This window comes from Oncorhynchus masou, chromosome 32 (assembly GCF_036934945.1).
Source record: "Oncorhynchus masou masou isolate Uvic2021 chromosome 32, UVic_Omas_1.1, whole genome shotgun sequence".
Taxonomy (NCBI): Eukaryota; Metazoa; Chordata; class Actinopteri; order Salmoniformes; family Salmonidae; genus Oncorhynchus; species Oncorhynchus masou.
The window spans coordinates 22,764,241-22,788,201 of NC_088243.1; the positions used below are offsets into that span (position 1 = coordinate 22,764,241).

General features: G+C 40.1%; 1 protein-coding gene across 3 annotated transcripts in view; it reads left to right on the plus strand.

The window, feature by feature from the left end:
- The first annotated feature begins 15,563 nt into the window (after positions 1-15,563).
- LOC135525721 (homeobox protein Meis2) overlaps positions 15,564-23,961 on the plus strand; it is a 145,257-nt gene continuing 136,859 nt past the window's right edge. For 2 of the 3 annotated variants that reach the window (XM_064953518.1, XM_064953520.1), the window contains exons 1-6: positions 15,565-16,196; positions 16,723-16,955; positions 17,732-17,873; positions 18,225-18,275; positions 18,950-19,000; positions 19,608-19,757. In XM_064953518.1, coding sequence (XP_064809590.1) covers positions 16,185-16,196; positions 16,723-16,955; positions 17,732-17,873; positions 18,225-18,275; positions 18,950-19,000; positions 19,608-19,757 — 639 coding nt within the window. In that variant the 5' untranslated portion in view covers positions 15,565-16,184. Of the gene's footprint in view, positions 16,197-16,722; positions 16,956-17,731; positions 17,874-18,224; positions 18,276-18,949; positions 19,001-19,607; positions 19,758-23,961 lie in introns of all 3 variants that reach the window. The other variant, XM_064953519.1, reaches the window with a different exon arrangement.

Below are 23,961 nucleotides of genomic sequence, written 5' to 3' on the forward strand. Positions count from 1 at the left end.
AGGTGATGTTTACTTCCTCCTTTTCATGAGCAGAAATAAACCACTCTCTAGATAGACTACATCACCTCCCCCATGGGAGGCAGCTCCCCCTGTGAGAGATGGGTGTCTTTGAGGAGGTTACGTCACGCAGCTGTCGTAACTGAGCAAAGCACCTGGAGGGAAGACATGTTGTCAAAGCACATTAATCATGGCCCACCATCAGAAACAGATTCCCTTCATAAGCAATTTCACTCATTAGAGTCATGGCGCTCATCGGCGCTACCACCAATGAGACAGGGAGAGGGAGTAAGGGAAATGGAGGGCGAGAGTCAGAAAAAGGGAGAGAGCAAATGGCAGGGAAGGAAGGTTCCGCTTAGTTGAGGGATAGGAGGGTGTGGGATGACAGCTTGTACACAAGTCTGTAAACAAGAAATTACAGAGGTACGAATCAATCAAGACTTCTGGTTTCCACAAACCCCCATGTTCCCTCAAAACACTATGTCCCCACTTAATCCCCATGTCCCCTCAAAACACAATGTCCCCACTAACCCCCATGTCCCCTCAAAACACTATGTCCCCACTTAATCCCCATGTCCCCTCAAAACACAATGTCCCCACTAACCCCCATGTCTCCTCAAAACACAATGTCCCCACTAATCCCCATGTCCCCTCAAAACACAATGTCCCTACTAACCCCCAAGTCCCCTCAAAACACAATGTCCCCACTAACCCCCATGTCCCCTCAAAACACAATGTCCCCACTAACCCCCATGTCCCCTCAAAACACAATGTCCCCACTAACCCCCATGTCCCCTCAAAACACTATGTCCCCACTTAATCCCCATGTCCCCTCAAAACACAATGTCCCCACTAACCCCCATGTCTCCTCAAAACACAATGTCCCCACTAACCCCCATGTCCCCTCAAAACACAATGTCCCCACTAACCCCCATGTCCCCTCAAAACACAATGTCCCCACTAATCCCCATGTCCCCTCAAAACACAATGTCCCTACTAACCCCCAAGTCCCCACAAAACACCATGTCCCCACTAACCCCAATGTCCCCACAAAACACAATGTCCCCACTAACCCCCATATCCCCACAAAACACAATGTCCCCACTAACCCCCATATCCCCACAAAACACAATGTCCCCACTAACCCCCATATCCCCTCAAAACACAATGTCCCCACTAACCCCCATGTCCCCTCAAAACACAATGTCCCCACTAACCCCAATGTCCCCACAAAACACAATGTCCCCACTAACCCCCATATCCCCACAAAACACAATGTCCCCACTAACCCCAATGTCCCCACAAAACACAATGTCCCCACTAACCCCCATATCCCCACAAAACACAATGTCCCCACAAAACACAATGTCCCCACTAACCCCCATGCCCCCACAAAACCCGTGAGCTCAACTTTTCCAGCTATCTCTAATTGTATTCCTCCGGATTCCCAAGGAGTAGACGTAACATACACAGGCCTGGGTTGGTTTCTTAAAGACATAAACTCCCCTCTCCATCTCTCCAGTCCCTCTGAAGTCAGACGTAGTGATAAGTGGCTTCCCCCGTTAGTTAATCATGGACTCTGGGTCAGGATCCATTTTGTTTAAGCTGACCCAAGACTAACTAAGATGTATTAATACAAGTTAGATGGATCTTTTGGATAAGTCAAATTATAAATACATACACATTATTATTTTAGAGGCCAATCTGCATTTGGGTGATGTAAGAGGATTTTGTATGCAGAGTAGTATTGCCTGTCTGAGATCCCCACTGACATAGTGGTATTTTTACACACAGCTCCAATTCCCATAGATCCTCTTCCAACAGTACGTCTGAAATGGTTGAACCCCTTCATAATCCCCTATCCAGTCACAGTCATTACTCTGTTCGGGCTCCAGCAGGCATCCAAGGTCTCACTCTGTTACTTCTCTTGAAGCGGAGCCAACAACCACATGACTTAATAAATGGTGACAAACATAAGTCAGCACTCTCATCAGTAGCATCCCTTGGCAACGGGGACAGGGGGAAGGCCACAAACATGAACCATGTAGGGTCAGCAGGGGAGGAGAGAGAGACTATCTACCTCATACAACCCATTTCTATTTCTATGGTATAGCCCTTCCCTTATTCAATTGACCTAACCTGTCTATAGCCAAATGACGTGGTATACACTGTTTACGATAACACTGCCTTTCAGCCTCAGATCTCTTTATTCTGCTATGTAGGGGGTTCTGTTTGCCTGTTTGCCCATGTAGCCTTCCATGTTTTCGTAGAAAAACTTTGTTAAAGAGGGGGTCACCCTATCTTCATCCTCCCACTAGGCTGGCACCATGACAGTCAGACAACTCAATTCAGGCTACAATCCAACGCCAAACTGAAGTCTGAAGCTTTGATCAGTAATGGTGGCATTACCTCTGTAATATGTAGGCTATTGTACATGTGATTATTCAGAGATGACGTGGTAAAGATTTTGAGATGAGACAGGTCTGTATTTGTCAGTCGCGTTAATAATCACCTACTTGGAGGCAAAACGTCAAAGTTCAATCAGGGATTCCAATAAACTGACCTGTGATTTAATGACTAATTCATTGTCTCCTTTATTACCTTCATTGGCATAAAGCGGATGAATAACTGTAGCAAGGTTAAAAACAGTACCACCGTGCTGCTCCTTCCTCTGTTATCAATCATTCTTTGGTTTCATAGGAGAGCAGCGGAAATTGGGAGAAAATGAGTAATCCGCTTGATGGATTGCAGCGTAGGTAAGAGTATTTCCTTAAGATATGTGTGCTTATTGGTAGTAGAATGAGAAAGTGGATAGGTAGCAGGGTATGAATGGTTATTTCATGTGTTAGTGGGGGAAATAAGTCATCACCAACAAAAGAAATAATGATAATTTGTATAAAAAAACATAACCATACTGTATCTCAACAACTCCCACTTGGTTGCAAGAGAAAAACAAAAACCCCAAACACAAATTCTACCAAACTAGAAAAAGAGCTGGAAAATAACTTTAACTTGATGTTTGACAGATTCTATACTTCTTCCCTCCATACCTTCCTACTCAGAAATTCCAAGGAGACAGAGATGAGCTAGCAAACAGAGGCAGGATGAGACAGAGATGAGCTAGCAAACAGAGGCAGGATGAGATAGATATGAGATAGCAAACAGAGGCAGGATGAGACAGAGATGAGCTAGCAAACAGAGGCAGGATGAGATAGATATGAGCTAGCAAACAGAGGCAGGATGAGATAGATATGAGCTAGCAAACAGAGGCAGGATGAGATATATATGAGCTAGTAAACAGAGGCAGGATGAGACAGAGTTGAGCTAGCAAACAGAGGCAGGATGAGACAGAGATGAGCTAGCAAACAGAGGCAGGATGAGATAGAGATGAGCCAGCAAACATATGCAGGATGAGACAGAGATGAGCTAGCAAACACAGGCAGGATGAGACAGAGATGAGCCAGCAAACAGAGGCAGGATGAGATAGAGATGAGCTAGCAAACAGAGTCAGGATGAGATAGAGATGAGCTAGCAAACAGAGGCAGGATGATGTGAAGGAGCGATGGAGCGAAGGAGAGAGAGATATGGGGCATACAAGGCAGCATGGCTTCTTTGTTTACCATTCCTTATTCCTATCACACATGTCTTGGCTGCATCTCTGGGCTCTTTCCTGTCTTGGCACAGTCATTTCTGACAATGTTAATGATTTACAGTAAAACCCTCATCATAGGATGATTTGTGACATGTAAGATTGCTGGGAAGTGGCTGGAAACAGGTGAGGACTAGGCAGGATTCTGTGGGGAGAGTTTGGGAGCCAGGGACGCCTTGAAGATATAGCGATTCATTATATTTAAGACAAGTGTGACACCCTACTTCAAGGAGGCTGCACCCATACATATCGAGGGGGTGGTTTTTTGTGTGTATGTGGTGGCCAAAGTGGGGAGTGGGGTAGGCAAGTACAAAGGAATGCCTGGCTGTTTTTGGAGATGACATAGAGCTAGGAAGCAGGGAGATGGAGGCAGGAGGCTGGGAAATAATGGGTAATGGACGGGTTTAGCCTGAGGCTATATGACTGCTCTGCCTACTGCTGTATAACTAGTATATTTATAATTCAAATACATACCTTTAATAATTAACCACCAGTGAATATTAAAGGGGAAGAACGTGCAACCAGGATATCATGTTCAGATATAGTTAGTATTTTTTTTTTTTAATGCAGCGAGGAACAAAGAATACAGCTGTGATACCAAAGTTGCCTGCTATTTTTGGGGCATTTCACATAACCTAGAACTGGGTGGTTTACAACCCAAAATGTTGATTCTACAGTTTCCCATGGTCTGAATTGAGAGGCGGTGAACAGCCAAGACAATTTTGGTGTATTTTACATTTCTGTCACTAAGATGTAATCCAATAAGCAGAGTATTTTGATAAATTAGTTGTGTATTTTGACAGAAGACATTAGGTCATTGTTGTTTTTTTCAAAAGCATATTCCTCTATCCTGGGCATTGCTCCATGAATCGCCATGACGGGAACTCCCTGGAAACGTACTGTTAAGTAACACAAGCTATTCTCAAACGTTCTTAATGGTTGTCAGGTTGTCACGTTGTCAAACCACTCCTCAACTGTCTCATTGGAAAATGAAGCTAATGTGTTGCTGCAATTTCACTCTTTTCTCCATTTACCTTGATGCTATGTCATGCAGCATTCATCTAAGTCCATATGAGGATAGTCACGATGTTAGGAAGATAAAATTCTGATGTCCAAATAGAAAGTCATGATGGAATTACTTAAAATGTTATATTAAGTTGACCTTACAGTATGTAGTTACTCTGTATGTAACTACTTATTAGTAACACGTAACATTGCATGCTGTTACCAAATACATTGTAATTCAATGTAACTACAATATACTTACCAAACCTCATGCACAATATATTGTGACTGAACTGCCTTTGAGGGAAAGATCCCAAAGAGACCATCTGTTTTGTACACAAGCAGTATAGGAACATGTTATGCTAACACTAGAGCACAACAAAAATGAATACATTTGCATATTCTTATTAAGAAGTGGGTTGTGTCTTTGTGAAGAGCCTCATCTTTGATTCCCTTCTTTAATGTATCTCATGCATATTGACGATTCACTGGAAATAAAGTTGGTTAACCATAGCATGGGCTCAATTTGCCCTATTCATTTTTTTCCTGGGTTAATTAGTAAGTGAGAAAATGGAAAATGATCTCATTCACACTAATAGATTACAATATTTCCACTTGGTAATGATAGGATGAACATGGAATCCTCATTCCACTGAGGGAATTGGTAATAGATACAATACTCAGGCATATAATGGGGATGGCAAGAGACTAAACCAGCTAGCTAGGGGAATTCTTCATTCAATTTCACTCCCAAAGTACTTCCTTTTGAGACATGTTGATCTTTTACATTATGGCATGAGTATCTTTGCTTTTGACTCGTGTCAATAGAAGAGACACAAATATCTAGTTCCTTCATGACAATGCTACAACAGAATGTGCAAACATAAGGGAAAATTGAGCTGATATCAGTATCTTAGTCATAATTCTACTCGCATTCCGTGATTCTCCCATACTGTCACTATACAACTTACAATATGTAACGTTGAAATGAAAAGCCCTGAACTTCCATCGGCATTCCCCTCAACTTCATCTCCCTGCTCTCACTATCACGCCTAAAACAATCTCAATGGAGAGAGCCAATAGTTAAATGTGCATTCAATTACATTTGATCTCCATTTGGAAAGTGTAATATTTCCTTATGTATTACATTGTCTGCTGTGCTTGCTCTCGGGCTTGTGGAGGATTATAGCACTGGGAAATGAGAGACGTGTATGAAATCAGAATAGAAATGTTCAATTACTCATTTATGTATCATTTTACTTCCTGTAACTTAATATTTTATGGAATAACTTTTAACTAACTGACTCAAAGGGAATAAAACTGAATATTGGGCTTCTATAATGTACCATTTACTAGAATATATTGAAAAGAGAAGTACTCTTTGCTGTTACTTTTCTGTTTTGTAGCTTCTCCAAATTCTCAAATCACCATCACATTGAGGTTTACGTATTCAGGACATGAACACTATTTCAGTAGAACCTAAGGTTAAAGACAGCCTCAATGTTCTTCTTACATGTCAAAACTCTGGTCTTCCTAGGCCTCACTAGTGGCCCCACTCGAGTTCCATCTCCTTGTGACAGTCTGTCATGAGTCTAGCCACAGGCCCCGGAGCTGCTCAGAGGAGCAGGGTAGGAGGAATGCGGTCAGACACAGTTCACCTGGAAACTTACAGAGAGCATTAAGACAAGTGTGAAAGTACATCAAACTCTATTGGGTGGCAGGTAGCTTAGCAGTTAAGAGCTTTGGGATCCCCGAGCTGACTAGGTGATGAAAAGAGAAAAAAAATATGCCATTGTGCCCTTGAGCAAGGCACTTCAACCTAATTGCTCCTGCAAGTCGCTCTGAATAAGAGCATCTGCTAACTGACTAAAAATAATTTAAAAAATACTCAAATGTACTGCGACCTATAAACCTACTACAAATAAAACTTATTGTTAACATATTGTTATTTACCTTCTTTCTCTTTTGCACCCCAGTATCTCTACTTGCACATCATCATCTGCACATCTATTACTTCAGTATTAATGCTAAATTGTAATTATTTTGCCTCTATGGCCTATTTATTGCCTTACCTCCCTAATCTTCTACATTTGTACACACTGTACATAGATATTTCTATTGTGTTATTGACTGTACATTTGTTTATGTGTAACTCAGTGTTGTTGTTTTGGTCACACTGCATTGCTCTATCTTGGCCAGGTCACAGTTGTAAATGAGAATTTGTTCCCAACTGGCCTACCTGGTTAAATAAAGGTGAAATAAAAAATAAATAAATAAATAATTAAACAAGCCCTGCAAGTTTGTTTTTAAGAGAAAAGTGTAATTTAGTGCACAATTGCGATGTGACACTGAAGTTAATATTTGTTGGGGCCTGCGTTATTCACACGCTAATATACCCACAATATGAATTCATGAAAAATAAATGTACTCATTTCCAGTGTGTGTACGAGTGTGTGTATCTGCCCTAGAATAGCTGTCAAGTGTGTATACACACACGCTATATTCTCCCATCCTCTTAGAATGGCTGCATGTTCCGTGAGGCCAAGAAGATATCATCACATTTGAATTTCATTCCAAATGGCCAGGAGCTGGAGGAGATATAGTGAACTTGTCTTTATTCCCTCCATTTTGTGTTCTTCAGGCTTATCACACGGCAATTTGTGAGAAATGGCTTTCCCCTCCTTGTTCATCTTCAAGCTCATCAAATAAAATATAAGATTCATATGTTAAACATTGAAGTATTACACTTCTTTACTGTACTTAATAATTAATGGGCCCAGCCTATTGCTCTATGAATATTTACATGTAAAGTATCCCTATGAGCCCTCAGTAAGCCAGAGGGAGGGAAGTGTGTGTGTTTGTAGTATTAAACACTCAAACATTCTTTCAGACACTATTTCGCCTGCAACCATGAAACACACCCACTAAACCATTGCAAGTATTTTATTTGTTGTTTCACAATGTCGCCCATTCAACCTCCGTTTAGACGTGGCAAGTCAAATTACAGGTACTCTGGTTGAACGCAGTTCTGAAATCCCACAACACTCCTTGTCTAGTTGCAAGTCGACAGGAGCAGAAACGATGAGTCTCTGATTGAATTTCCTCAGCATTTACATTCATCGTTGAATTTACCTACCACTCATTTTGTTGTTCTTGAGGTTTCTTAAAAGATGTGGGCAAATCACGGTGTCAGATGTGCACAAACTTAGGTAATATCATGAGATATATGTAATGTAATGTAACGGAGACTCACAATGCTGGAATGTCTCGCTGCTCTTTTCCCTTGTTGTTGCAGTCAATTCACTTCCTAAACCCGTAATGACTCTGAAGGGGGCATTACATGAAACGTGTGGTTGTCTGCTGTACTTGTATCCTTCACAACATTCAGTTGAAACATTAAGAATCTAGCCCATAAATATCCCTCTGTAATAGAGGACATCCGTACAATCATTTACCTACTTGCTTTTCTTTGAATATAATTTAGTTATCAAAAACCAAGGTACCAGTAAATCATATATTTATATGGGTATAACATTGCATGTGATGAGATCCCATAGAATGTTGTGTGACACCCTGGCATGTACAGATACAGCAGTCGTTGATTGCCCAGAAGGCACTGCTTCACTACAACAAGCAGACTCACTGGTGAGATTGACAACCTTTGACCTTTGAGTTGACTCATGGAGTAGTAAACCAGAAGTGTAATCAGAAACATATAGAATATCTAATGGTAAGGTTGCTCTCACAGTCACCCTGAGGATACGAGGTGTTGAATATGGACGTCTAGAACGTGTGGTACAGGCTATACTATTCTATAATAGGTGAACTCCAGCATGTTTGGTTGCAGTGATATATATCTAAAGAATTGGTGTCTGACTGTTGTCAGTGCCTCTCCTCTCGGCAGGTCCCCTTACTCTTCAGATCTCCTCTCTGTCTCCTATGTGGATAAGTGGCTGGCTGCAAAGGCAACGCTGCTCTTTGATATTTCACTCCTCATTTGAATCAGCGGTCGCTTTATTTGACAATGTGTGGTAATTACCTGGGTACCTTGTTTGATCATGTGAACTCCTGCAGAACTGAGGGGGGTTTGGAGAGGGTGGGGAGGAGATAGAGGGGGAAACACAACACAGAGACAGGAAGGAGCAGGAAGAAAACAAAATAGGAACAAACATGCCATCTGCATTTGTTTACCAGCAACTTTATTATTTTTATTTTTCTCTTACAATCATCTGAGATGTCATGGATTAGATGTGATTTAAGTTAACGGAGACTGGTTGATTGGTGTGTGTTTTCAAATGTACGCCAGCCGGTGTTTGCAATCTCGAGGGCTCATGTGAGTATCAATGAGGTCAGTCAGTGAGGGTTTCCAACAGAAATGTGACCTGGGAACTGTAGATCATATGAAATACACAGGACGCTCACTGCATTCAGAGTAGTCAGAGACTGAGAGACCTCTTGGATTCATATGACCTTTCACTAGTTACATCATGAGCCCTATTATGTTTCTTAATAGCTGTTTTGTCAACTTCAGGTTGTCATCGGGTGAGCAGAACTGTCAATAGTTTGTTTCAATTTATTTTATTCCAAAACTATACCTTTAAAGCTGGAATCCTTAGTTGCTACATCCATTGATGGACCTATAAATGAATGATATATACCCATTGATTCTTGAAGAATATGTATATATGAATATAGTAGTGGATACAGTTCTCCAGGCCCATCTCTCAGATTTTTTACCAAAATAAAGGTAAGAGCCCCATTTGTTATTGTTTCAATTAAGGATTCAAGCTTTAATCAAGTCTAACAAGGCTGTGCTTGACTGTAGGATCTTTATATCTACCCAGTTTATGTCAAACAGAAATAAAAGACAAAGCAATCGATAATGCAAAACAGAAAACATGAAATGTCATCACACATATTTAATGTTTTAAGGACTATTACAAATACACACACAGATACCTCGAATGTTGAGCTTGTCATAGTAAACTTTATTACCACAGCATAGGGCACTTGACTTTAACACGCATGGGGAGTAAACGATAATGGCACAGGTGACTCAACTGGAGATACAGCGTCTAACATTTATCCAAGAATGTTATTACACACGTTCTATATGAAAACTTTGCTAACATCGACTTCTTACGCATAAGCTTCATTACATGGATGTCTTAAGCAGCTTTAAATCCATACTGCGGTTTTCGTACAGTGTCTGGAGCTTGAGTTAAGATAGGCCTATAGTTATCTGTTTTGTTGGATGTGTGTCTGGCAAACATCCCGAGTGTTAACGCTGCATGGGTAATTATGAATCTTAACACGTCTGCCATCAAGACTGGCATAAAAGCACCTCCAATTGTCCAGAGGGCAACCCAACGCATTCTATTTGCGTTCTTGATTATTCTGTCCGATTTCACTCAATTCCGAGGCATAATGCAACCATGAAAAGACTTAACACTTATATTTTTTTCCCCTCTGTATTGGACAAACAACTCAAGGGTGGAATTTATGTTAAGCTTAAAGTGGAGAGGGGAATTAAGACAATTTAATAACGGCTTAAATAGACGGGGTAGTGTCTTTGGTGCCTAAAGCCATATTTCCCTTTGATCAGCGAGGGAGGGTGACTTTATTGGACATGTTTCTATTTCCAAATCCGCATAACAGCCAACGATGCATGTCTTTCCTATAATGTAGGCCTAGATAAGGAAGAGAGCGTTTGATGTGTAATAAAAGGTGGGTCCTACTGCCTCTTTAAGCCCCTTAAGTCTGAGAAATGATGAGCGACAGAGGCACCGAGAGAGGGTCACCGCTATTAACTTCTCGGTTTCTCGGGCTCCACTTAAACTTCTCTCTATTACATGTCGTAATGTGGGGAGATGGGCACTATACGTGTCCACCTAGTCAATCCCAAAATAACTGATAGTCTAGCTACACATTTCTTTATATATGCTCAGCCTGTTCGATATGAAGGAGACAAAGGATTAGACTATAGTTACGCTAGTCTTTCACACCCAGTGTTTCAGGATAAACAAACAATACAAGGTCATTACAGTAGCATTTGATGCATATGACTGTAGTCCTTGCCACAGTCACCTATCTCGCCATGCCTGGCTGAAACCGTGCTTCCGTCTGGGAGGGACGGCAGCACTCCCTAGCCTACCTCTGTGTAAAAAGTATGATAGCCTATAATTTGCAAGGAAACCTGAGTGTCCTTATGAGAAATTGTGGTTGGATTTGAAATTCGTTTTGGATACATCAAACCAGTATTACGACTAAACATAATCTAATTTGTATTGACCTTGGGGGATTCTATTATATATAATGGAATTGATAGTGGCGCTACATGAATGTTTGGACGATATCGATGGGGATTAAATAATACATTGCAGAGACATTCTAAAAGATCTTTATTTTCAGAAATATGACAGTAATTGAAACGAGTTTATGGCTAAATAAATCCAGCATATTTGTATGATTTCTGATAAGAGTGAAACTGGTGAGTCTTTGTTGTTCATTTTATTTGACAACACTACACGAACAACGGATTGCAACAGTAATAATAACAACAGCCAAATAAATAGCCTAATAATAATAATAATAATCACAATTTCACATTAACGTGAATTCAACATATTTTCCCCTGATAAAACTAAATTGAATTTCAAGTATTTCATCAGAGTTTCATGTGCCATTTTTTTTTATTACAGCAGTTATCTATTGGGGGGAGATTTCATGTACAGAAAAAAACACGTTTGTGTAATTGCATTGAGCGGATGAATGGCTGTGTACCAGTAAATTCATTTACATTAATTGAGCCAGAAACCATAACTAATGATGGTCCCAACTGTCACTGTGTTTCTCGTCAATGCAATGGTAATCTTAAAACGAATGGTACAATGTTGGTTACCTTTATTTTGATCTTACACATTGCCATGCGTGGTACACATTACACTCATAAAAATGGTTCTGTGGTATACACATTATGCTCAAAATATGTATTAAATATAGGGCCTACCTAAGGCATTCGAAACAAAAGTCTCTCCTCATAAAATATATATTTCAAATGGGCCTATTTTCAACTGTAAAATACCTTCAATTGCAATTCAAACATATGGGCTTATGGTTTATATGTGAAGTTAATTCGTTATGAACAGTGCATATTTTTCGTTGTCACGAAAATGTGTATTTCATAAAGATGACCTATTTTGAAATCATTTGTAATATAGTGTCGCGCTTCAACATTTGGTGTTTGTTCAATCCGCCAGATGTCACTAGAGGGCTGCATATTTTATGCATTAGGCATGCTAAGTGTCTTTGAGACCGATCCCACAGATTTTCAAGGGAGAAAGCCACAGTTACGTTCTGTGTACCCCCCCCCCCTCCCCTCCATCTATCTATCTCACCCTCCTCGGACACCAGACTCTGAGAATCCGTAGAGTGGAAAATGCGGCTTTGGAGTCGAAGAATTTACAGTTAGTCGAGAAACTTTTACAAGTATTTGAGTTGCTCTCCACTTTCTGGGACCCTAGTCACATTTCACGTGGGGTCAGAAAGAGTTCAGCCTGGTGAGGTAATGCCATAAATGCTGTAACATTTACAAGGCCACGTATAAACAAAGCTAACTTCACTGTAGATCCTGTAGCCTAAACATTGAGGTAACAAAACGATACAAATTAATAGTTAGATAATAACTAGTTATAATTATGCAATAGACTATTGATATTCTCTGAACATCAATTGAACACTAGCCTACTATAAAACGTAATAAAATAACCATAAATCAAATACCCTAATGCAATTCAAAATGGTCTTTGTATTGACCTTAAGGCTACTGAAAGAGATTAGGGGAACAGTTGTTGGTTTTCTGGCCCCTTCAGAAAAGTCTATGATCTACTCTTATCTGTGGTCTTTCTATACATTATCTTTTCCTATTTGCATAATCTCAAATACTAAGGAGGGCCAACTCAGAACAAAGTTACAAACAAGATTAGGCCGATTTTATTTGTTCCTGTGGTTAAACAGCGATTATTTCTTCAGAAGTATTTAAGGTCACTAAAGGGATTTAAACCCCGATTCGTATCAGTGACCTTTTTGAAGGAATTGAATCAACAAAACATTTCTCCATATTTAGCAACAAGCTAGGCTACCGGGCTACTTTAGAGGAAGCCATGGAGTAGGGGAGAGGATGGCCGCTCCGAGAGTGAAGATTGGTGTCTGTTTTGAAATGGGAGTTTTGGGGTTACTTTGTTACAGTGGTGCACTTTTAGGATGTGACACGGAGTGGATCTTTAGCCTCGTCTCAGTAGTGTTTTCCTTGAAATGGATCCGCTGCCCCCGAATGAATCCAAACGCAGCTGGCCATGTCCCACACCGACACCGAGAGCTTTAACCCTAACTGACCTCAATTTGACACCACCAGATGAAATTTTACCGCCTGTTAATGCCATCTTCTGCAGAAGCGAGGGATCCGCATGTTGACGAAGTTAAGAGAATACTTGAACACTGATTTTTTTCGTATGAGTCCTCAAGTCTGAAAATTCACCCAATGGGAAATCCATGCAAAACATAATGGGTAGGCCAACTTGGGCATGATATGGGACACTTGAAACGTCTAAAACCATGAGAACAGTTTTGAGGTATCCTATGTTTAATCTAGGCTATGTTCTATGTTTTATAAGGTTAATGTGATGGTATTATTAAATATTAATTAGCAGACTATAAGTATAAGGATTGAAATACAATATACAGAACGAACATTAAGTGTATAAAAGTTGCCATTACTAAACTATAATGTCTCACTGACATGATTCTGATTTATTTGATGTAATTCGGATTTATGTTAGATTTTAATGCTGATAGATAGAGGGCTATATTTAGGATTTACCATTGCATTACATTGTCATGAATAACATGTCTTTAGGTTGTACAAAGAACTTAAAGTAAAATATCTAAAATAAACTTTTGAAATGCATTCATAAACATTCAAAATATGGTGTTATATGACTTGAAAAAATATAACTTCTAAATGCTCAAAAAGTCAAGGTGCATTTTGAAAGAGCAAGGCTATTACGCATAATCACCACAGCAATTTTCACAAGCTCTTCGAATGTTTACACCCTCCCCCTTTAGGCCAAAATACATATGTAGATTCTCAAATATTATTATTTTGAAACTTTGAATACGATTTTGACCGTATAACGTGAATAGGTAGCACGTTTAATTTATCAAACGTTTGAAAATTAGACTTTCCTGTTTTGGATAGCTGTACTGCGACTGAATCATTATACACATTTACAGCAGCCCTAATACTAGCAGCTACTTTAAATAGCCTGGCTTTCTGACATTCCACAACTGCACTGTTGGGAGAACCGTCTTTTTTTCGAGTTATAACAAAGGACATATGATTCACTTACCGTGTTTATCCGGGGGGAAAGGCAAGCGTTAGTGTGTACAAGTCATAGTGCACGATAGCATTATAAGCAGTAGGTCTAATATCAAAACAACTCTCTTCAAAAGCTCACGCAGCTAGCCACTGGTCCTGTTAACAGAATATAGCAGCGGTCAGAGGTATGTGGAGAAGTTACCATGCCGCTCTGCACTTACCACTATGGTTCCTTCTCGGGCTATTGCACGTTGAAATGTCCACACAGTCGTTTGTCAACCCCGCAGTCCTACTTTTTCTTGTAGGGCTTCCCACCCCCTTATGCCAACAAACATAATTGTTGTGACGGTGCTTCATTTATTACATATTTTTAATTGCTATTTATATTGTCAACCCAAGCAACCGTATGGCGCGTTTGTTGGGAGTTTATTGACCATACAGCTGAATCCAACCCACTAGCTCATCCAACCTGTGAATGGTTCATTTCGACAACAACCAACAATGTCACCGAGCCTGAAAACATATCAAAATAACGATGATGCTATCTGCGTAACAGTGTATATTATCATGGATGGAGGTAAATATTAAGAGATAGATGGCCCGTTTCGGTTTTGTACGTAAGAAAAGCTTGGGCTCAGTGAAGATGGGCTAACCTCGGTGCAATCGATGGCCGGAGGGTTGCTCCTCCTCTAAACTTCAAACTGCACATGATTGATGATATTGTGGAGCTTTGATAATTGACTACTCTGAGGCAAGGCACGGATTTTATCGAGAGGGGATTGGACGAAAGAAACATACAACATTACTTTCTCTACAAGAGAAACGCTTTTTTCTATTTGGAAAAGTTCATTATGGGTTGGGTTGGGGGGGGGGGGCGTAATATCGTTTAATTTGCTAATAAGCCTAGGTTCACAATTAGCAGTACGATTGGAAGGTATCCCCGATATTTGTTATATTAGGCACACCGACTATACCCACAACACAACATAACAAGTAAGCGTCATGCTCATAATTTAAACTCAAAACGCATCCGATATATTTACAGTGACGTTAGGCCTATATATGATTTGATTAGAGATAAGGTTTGATGGCTTGATGGGTTCTTAGTTTAAAATATTTTGGAGAGAAAACTAAGCATGAGTGATGATAACTTGTTGTATGTACAACTGGTGCGAGGTGCCACGCGTATTTCTTCCAGCCTATTTGCAATAGTGAAAACTTAACGTTTGTCGTCCGCCTTAACTCGGGCTTTTCGTACTCTTTATTACACAGCGTTATAGGTCCGCGTTGGCATGTATAGTAAAACGCTATTTCGGGTCTGAATACATTGCAGATTAACACAAATATTACGCTTTTTGTACTTTTCTTTTTGCCTTTCTCTTATCGGCGAATGGAATTGGCTGGGAGTGTAGAAGCTGTGTTGTTTGGCTCCCCCCGAGTTGAAGCCGTCCTTGTGCATACTCTGCATGTCACAGGATTTGGTCTCTCCTCTCTTTCTGTAGCTGTTGTAGGACTGGCTATGTCCACCACTACTTCCGGGTTCCGTCATTTCAGTCTCCCGCCGATCAGCGCAGCAAACTGACTCTGTTCTATAAGCAAGCTAGCAGCCAACCTGCCAACACTCGCTGACACTCACTCATCTCGGACCGCGAGATAGACTAAATACCTACGGGGGAAAGGAAAGATCTGAATTGCAGTCTTAATTTCTTTTTCTTTTTACAGTAATAATAAAACAAATAGCGATCCGGAGGCACAAAGTGGACGCGGACTTGCTGGATGAAAACGGGCTAAAAAGATTCACCCTCTCTTGAACATCATCACCAAACATCATTCATTCATTACCTTGACAACCCCTGGCTTTGATTGACAGTTGGAGTGGCAAAAAGCCATGAGACACGACAGTTTAGTTACATGCAGGTTGTTGATGGCCCGATTGTAACCTTCAGGTGCTGCTTTAATTATTTTTTTTGGGGGGAGAGGAAAACAAGAAAAATTGCACAACTCCTGATGCTTCTGCTTGTACTCTACCACATTGGAGAATAGGAGAATTTGCAAAGAAAAGTTGGTTGAAAAGGAATCGTACCAGTAAATCACTTTCTAACCGGACTGGGATATTAAATATACGACACATCCAGGAGTTTATTGGAGAGCAGCCTGATGGCGCAAAGGGTAGGTTTTAAATCTCCAACACTAACCTATACAAATCCACTAGGAGGGCCTCCATATCGATATCCTCTTGTCAGTGGCGGCTGCTTTACAAAGCATTCATATCTAAGCCGTTTTATTTGACATTTTTGCTGTAGCCTACCTTTACTCTTCAAGCGGAGTGAAAGCCTCGGTTTAACAAACGGTCTCCGCGGCATTTGTGGAGCAGTTTTTTAAAGGGACTCCGAAGTAATTCTGTGTTTTGCCAAAGTAACCCACCTTCGGGGATTCAGAACTAGAATGTTTTTGGTAATTACAAACCTTATCAATGTATTCACACTATAGTTTAGCCATGGCGAGTGCCTTTTCTGTCAAAGCAACAGGAATGGCACAAGGATTAGGCTACTTTTTCCAATGTTGGTGTAGTTTCACTATATCGCTTTGACGATAGCCAACTATGACTTAAATGTTGCCTTGTAACTATATGTACATTTTGGGCACATTTACTCGTGGGTTTCTATCCTCTGACTTTGTTGTTGTTTTATTCCAGTACGATGAGCTGGCCCATTATGGTGGGATGGACGGAGTCGGGCTCCCGGCGTCTATGTACGGAGATCCGCATGCTCCACGGCCGCTACCCCAAGTCCATCACTTGAACCATGGACCACCGATCCATGCCAGCCAGCACTACGGTGCTCATGCACCCCATCCCAGCGTTATGCCTAACAGCATGGGCTCCGCTGTCAACGATGTTTTAAAGAGGGATAAAGATCAAATTTATGGGTAGGTGAACTATAATTACATACCTTATTATTAATCTATTTTAGGCTTTCAGGGTGATTTGACTTATGGACGTTTTGCTTGTTGCAGAAGTTAGTTAACTCAGAGTATATGCATTAGCAAGTTTAGTTTATTAAACAATTTCAAGCATCATTTTGTGTTTGGAAAAAGTATTGTCAAAACCTAGAGGTCTAAGAGTATCAGTCATCTGATATTATCATACCTTATATTTTAAAACCATTATAATACAATTAACACTAAACCTTTATTAAATAGAAGGATGCATGTTATTGGCACATTGTAACACGGATTTGAACACACTGCGACATTATGGTTATGGTTACTTGTAAACCGTTGAAAGGTCCGAGTTTATTTTTGGTATAATCCCCAAAGCATTATAAAAGCCATTACTAATGAATGCTTTAGTGTCTGTGCGTAAAGTACATTGGAAAGATATAAGACAAACATATATGGTGTAACTTGTAAACAATGTATTTTGCCATCGATGTGCACATAGCTTATTCATAAGTTGTGTACAAAGTAGGCTACTTTATGAATGAATTTGGAGGAGTAAAATACATTTCTAAAAGTTATCTCAGTCAAAACCTTAGAAAGGATATTTTATATTCCTGACACATTCTTCACTGTTTGCCCTCCTAGCATCTTAGGTTTTACGCTAAACTTTAGCTTGCTGTGTAGATGTGTGATTAGCTTGTGTTAAGCCTGTGTGGAGGCGCTGGATGTCGGGTTGTGCTCAGGCTCTGTTTCCCCTCTTACAGTCACCCATTATTCCCGCTGCTCGCGCTGGTTTTTGAGAAGTGCGAGCTGGCGACGTGCACTCCGAGGGAGCCTGGGGTAGCAGGCGGCGATGTCTGCTCCTCTGACTCCTTCAACGAGGACATCGCAGTCTTTGCCAAACAGGTCATTTTTATATATATATATTTACTTAAAACCTAATACGATTTTCCAAGTGCTTGTGGCACACGTATCTCCTTGTTAACTTTTTTACAATTAAAGTTGAACGTTTGAAAATAAAAGTGTGTTATATATATAGGCTGTACATAGTCACGTGAATTCACTGGTGATATTGAGTTATTCATGTTTACACCGTATGCAATGCAAATATAATATCACTGTGAATTATGTTTTATTTATTATACAATAGCCTATTATTGCACGAAATCAAATATATATTTTTAGAATGGATTCATGACTAAATGCCCTCGACGCATGTAAGAAGTAATTAATCCCCCATCTTTGGTGTTATTGTAGGTCCGAGCAGAAAAACCTTTATTTTCATCAAATCCAGAGTTGGACAATTTGGTAAGCACTATGCAGGACCACCATTTGACGTTCAATTCCCTTCCTGGTGTGACTGTTTGTTACTCTTACTTAGCTTGTTTTGTGGACTTAAACATGCTCTTGTGTTCTCGGCATCGCAAAGTAAATATGTAAGGATTTGATGCAAAAGCACAACACAAATGTTAGATAGGTGTCTTTGAAGTGAACAAGGGGAAGCTCTGAGGGGTTTCGAGTGGCACAGAAAACTCTTACGGTGTCTACAGGAGGCGGAGAGGGAAGCCTATGATTTGGCGAAAAAGTGCTGTGACTGTCGCTGGGCGAATCCTGTTCCAATGAACCATGGCCACTCATTGGGAGCAATGTGGCTGTATCTGCCGCTGTCATAGTTCAGTCGCTGTCTATTGGCTCGCTTCACCAAATGTGTCTTGCCTTATTCAGTTGTTAGATAATCCTACATTTGTATTTTCCAAATCTTAAATCAATAGCCCATCCAATTTCACCCACCAAGATAAGTGTGGGAAGCATAACTTTGTTTTGCTCGAGAACCCTATAGCACAAACTTCAAGAAAGTCCATGTGTTTTTGTTATATTAAGTTAAAATAACATGATGTGTAGCATTTTGCTTACCATTATACTTTCAGAATTTTATCACACCAAAAATGTAGATTTGTATTCTTGTTTATTCCTGTTTCCAGATGATACAAGCCATACAAGTATTACGATTTCACCTTTTAGAATTAGAAAAGGTAAAGATTTTTACAATTCATATTTTTATTGTGTGATTATAGTATTTGAGAGGTGATCAGCATTAGATTCTGTATGCATGTGGCCCGGTTTAACTCGTATAGTAGGCTAGCCTAGTTTGTTGCACACATTTAAAATGTTGACAGTATTGGAATTTAGATGGAAATTAGTTAATATTGCATGAAATGTAACAGGTTAACCGGATACAAATATTCATATTTAAAAATGTAAATAATATAATGTTTAATTGTCACACAGAGACAGACACATAATATAGGTCAGAGTGATTGGATTGAATTCACACTATTCGGCCTATAAATACACTGACCATATTGATAATGCTTTGTCGTTGTTGTTATGCTAATATCACAGATTTGAAGTCTGGAGATTTGACCTCAACTGGTTATTATCTGTCGAGTTCACACATGGTGTTTATTTTTTGCTGTTCAACTTGTTGCTCTAGTAGTCTCAAGAGAATAATAGGCGCTGCAACAATTTCACTATTGTTTCCTTGCATTGGCCGATAATGCCCTTAATAGTAGTTAGGGCCTATTACTGGAATGCCTGCGTTTCCCCATCCTGAACAAAACGTATTTCTTCTTGGTCTAGGTGCACGAGCTCTGCGACAATTTTTGCCACCGGTACATCAGTTGTTTGAAAGGAAAAATGCCAATAGATCTAGTTATTGACGAGCGGGATGGCAGCTCGAAGTCAGACCATGAAGAGCTCTCAGGATCTTCGACCAACCTAGCCGATCACGTAAGTAATACAACATTTTCTATCTTTATAATAGTTAATCAGAAAGTTTTGTAGGCCTGTTACACCGTCGGCGTTGTATGTGAATGAGCGTTGTTTGTTGGTGGTGATATTGAAGTAGACATTTTTGTTGATAGAAGATGTTTCAAATGTGTTTTACCTACTGTATAATTATTTGGTTATTTTACATGGTGTGAACTGTCATTATAGTCTCCGTTTAGTCTGTGTTGTCGCCCATGTTGACCTCAGCAGTAGGCCTGCAGCAAATGCATTTGGGAAATCGATATTTTTAGGTCAAAAGTCATTTGTTATACAATGCAGTGAGTTATTGTTTTAGTCTTTTGATTAGGGGCATTCTTGTGTGTATAGTAACTGGTTTTGTGTGTGTGTGCGTGTGCGAGCGCGCGCCAGCGTCTCTCTGTTTGTGAGAGAGCGCGCGCTCGTGTGAGTGTGTGTTTGTGTGACAGAGGGAGAGTGTGTTTGTGCTATGGGGTTTGCCTAGGTTTGTATATGGCCGCCGTGCACATCGTGGATTGTTGGACATTGAATGTGAAAGCGATTATCTCTTGCTCATAACTACAATTCTATAGCACGTTTTTGGAGTGGCCTAATGTTAAAAAGACAAGGGCATAATTTCCGAAGACAATATTAGAGACGATAATGATTTGTAGCGTGCGTAACAAAGCTGTTGGATTTGGATGCAGAAAGGGAGAAAGTCATATTCAGTGGGACACCTTATGGGCTACCATCAATGTCAAATTCATAATTTGGTATTATAGGCCTACTTTACGACTTGATAGTGGAGCAATGACGTTATTTGCAGTTGATGTTAATGTGTTTAATTGTTTCTTATTGATCGCCCTGTGGTTTTGCAGTGTGTCCCCCCCATTCAATTATATGCACATGAAGTACAGTGCCTTTACATTTGAAGATCGATTTGGTGCCTTAAACATGGCTTTTTCATGTAACAAACGGAATGCTGCATTGCATCGGTGTACTGTAAAAGCCTAATGCACAGTTGATAATTCATTATTGATTTAATATCTGGGATCTGGTATAATATTCGTATTAAATAGGTTGTAGGGGTGACGTGTTGGTGAATTCGGGGTGTGTATATTGCGACAGAGTGACTGACTGGTTAATATCTGAGCAGCACGAGCTCAAGCCTATTAGGAATGAAAGCAGATTTAAGTGTTATGCAAAGTCACTGAGCTGCATCTGTCTAGCTATAATAGAGGCTTATTCCCTTTGAATAGCCGCGGCGTTGTTCAGAGTTGGATAGTCAGAGTGCAATGCCTAAGGTAAATTAAAAGACAATTAACACCCATAGCAAAATGGGGCCGAGCAGCGGTTTAAAGCTCAATATTGTGGAGTTCATTTACAGAATAAGTGTAGAAATGAGGCATGCTTTTGTTTATCCTGAAGAGATTAGATAGCCTGTTTTGTTTCGTGGCAGATGGTTGATATACTCGAGCCAGTTTCCAATGTTCCCTCACAATTTTTGGACCTAAGCAATTGTCATCGACTCCATTTGTGAGAAATATTATTTTGATAATTAGCTAATTAAATATGCCAATAAAGAAAATCAGGAGCAGCAATAAACAAACGTGAAGGTGCTTGACAAGTCATTTGTTTTAGGCTCGTTTATATACTGACTGTTCATTAGGTGTTTTAGGTTGGAGAGATGTATTTTTTTTTATTGTGGCAGCAAGTAACATTTTACTACAACTAATTGTTGTGTACAGTTTTACCAAAGCAGCAGGTTGCTTGTGCGTTTCTGCACCTTGTTTACTAAGAGACTATAGCGCTGCAACTGTAGTGTGAACTGTAGGCTAATAATGGATGTGCTATCAGATTATCTTTGTGCAAATGTAAAAAAGTATATGCGTTGTAGCTTAGGCTTTACGTTGTTATACTATGTTGTACAGTGTGTTGACGATCAGACTTGACCCACCTATTTTCTCACAACTACATCACTATTAATAATATATTTATTGTTACACTGATTTTGTATTGTACAGTACTTCTTGACAGTAATGTGAAATGCAGTGCAACATATAATTGCTGATATAACAGTGAAAACAGTATGGCTTAAACTGTAGGCCTTGTGTCATGAATAACAGAGGATATTTAGGTCTATAACAGTCGAGTGTACATTCTAGTGGCCTGCACTTAACCAGGCCCTACAACTGTGTAGTTAATGGCTATGTCCCCCACATTATGCACACTCATTTCCATATCATATTTTAGTAGTTTAAGTTGTATATGCCCCAAATATGATGAGGACTAATATGAGTGAACACAACATTGAAATCTGCATATAGGAACACACGTGTGTGCACTGTATGGATGGCAAGCAGTTGCAGCTACACTTGTTGTTTCTTATTTATCTGTTTTATGATGCATTTCTATCCTCTCTTCTAGTTGGAGAGGGGAAGACAATTTGATAGTTAGATATGCACATTTATTTAGTTTCAATCTCTGGCGTCCATTCTTCTTTGCTTTGATATGCATGTTTTATATATAGCCCAGGGCCTCCTCTCATTTGGTGAAAGTTAGGCTTGCCGGAGATGATGAGGTTCTTCACTGCGAAGGAGACATCGCTTTGAGCTTGTTTTCCCCCCTTTCCTCTCTCCCTGGTTTCTCTCCATCCATACCTGACATTAGAACCCAATAAGAATGATTAGTTATTTACACTTCAACACTGTGTTGTCTTTGATTGGATCATACCTTTGTCAGAGGGGATGAAGCCTTAATGCTACTGTTGATTTCTTACTTTGGCTTTCTATGACTGTCCTAACCCCCCCCCCCATTTTGACCCCGCGCACCGCTACCACCAAGCACCCCTGTCACAGTCAAATTGATGATGTTTTGTTACACACGGATAGTGGAAACAAGGGTCTGTCTGGATCTTAGCAAACGATCAGTGCCGTGGTGCTTTTCGTCAATTGCTGTGCTCGCTTGTCTTTTAATTAAAGAAATTACATGTCAGTCTTCTCTGTGCTACATCCAATTAAGGTGGCGAATAGAATGAATGGTTGCTGAATATGATCTGTCCTAATGAATTTGTTCTTTGTGCCTCCTCCTGTCTTTTGCATGGCTTTTTTCAACCAGTAGTCCTACATATTAGCCAAGATGTTCATTTTCCTCCAATACATGCACATTGCTATTGAGGCTGTTTTTTTTAACGACTTGTGCATAGTTTGTTTGTTATGAAGAAATATTGTGGGAGTTGACTTTCTGCCACTCGGTTTTTCTCTCAACGCTTGAGGGCTGCTGGTTGTAGTTCCCACAAAGGTTATGTGTAGGTTATCTTAGCTCTGCACGGCCGGAGAGAAAACACTAGTGTTTACATTTCATTCTCTGGTAAAGGCTTGGGCTGTAAAAACACATTGATCGGGATGGTGACAAGGATTCATGCCAATACTATGATATACTGTACAATATACAGTGGCTTCTGTTGTTATCATTGGACATGTAATAAATGGCCTGTTTCTTTAAGTGTCTATGCTTAGTACTACACACGCTTTGCTCCATAATTGTAAACTCTGCCTCCCTGCGTAGCCTACGTCTAGGGAATTTGTCCGTTTTGGAAGGTGTTCTAATATAAGTAGCTCTCGCCAACTGGACTGACTTTGTTTGGATCCCCCCCATCAAAACAATGTGTCGTTGAGTGGCCTGACTGCACTGTTCGAGACAATTGTTTTGTGTCTGGGCCTACGTTTCCTATTTGATTAGTGTTCAGATGCAGGGGCCTGTTGGCTGGCATGTCTAATCACTATGGGTAGTAGGGAGAGAGAGGCTCGAGGCTCACTTGTTGCAGTCCCCCACCCCTCTGCTACCCACACATCCCTCCCTCCTAGCCCCATAACATAGACACCAATGCAACCTACAACTGAGCTAAAACACATTCCCGGAGTTGTACTTTTATGATCATATTCTTAAGATATGTGTAAGCTTATTTTACACCAGGATTTGTTATATTTTCATGAGCATTTACCTTATTTCTCTTACAAAATATGTCATTCATATTGTGATTCATATTCCATTCACATAGTTCTATGTCACATTGATAGGTTTAGACTACTACATGATTCTTGAATTTGCCCTATACCCATCATGAGGTTGCTACAACCTAGCCTATGAAAGAAAGTAGGTACACAGGTCGAGAGACAAGGTGACAGACACTGACACGTTCAATACTGCC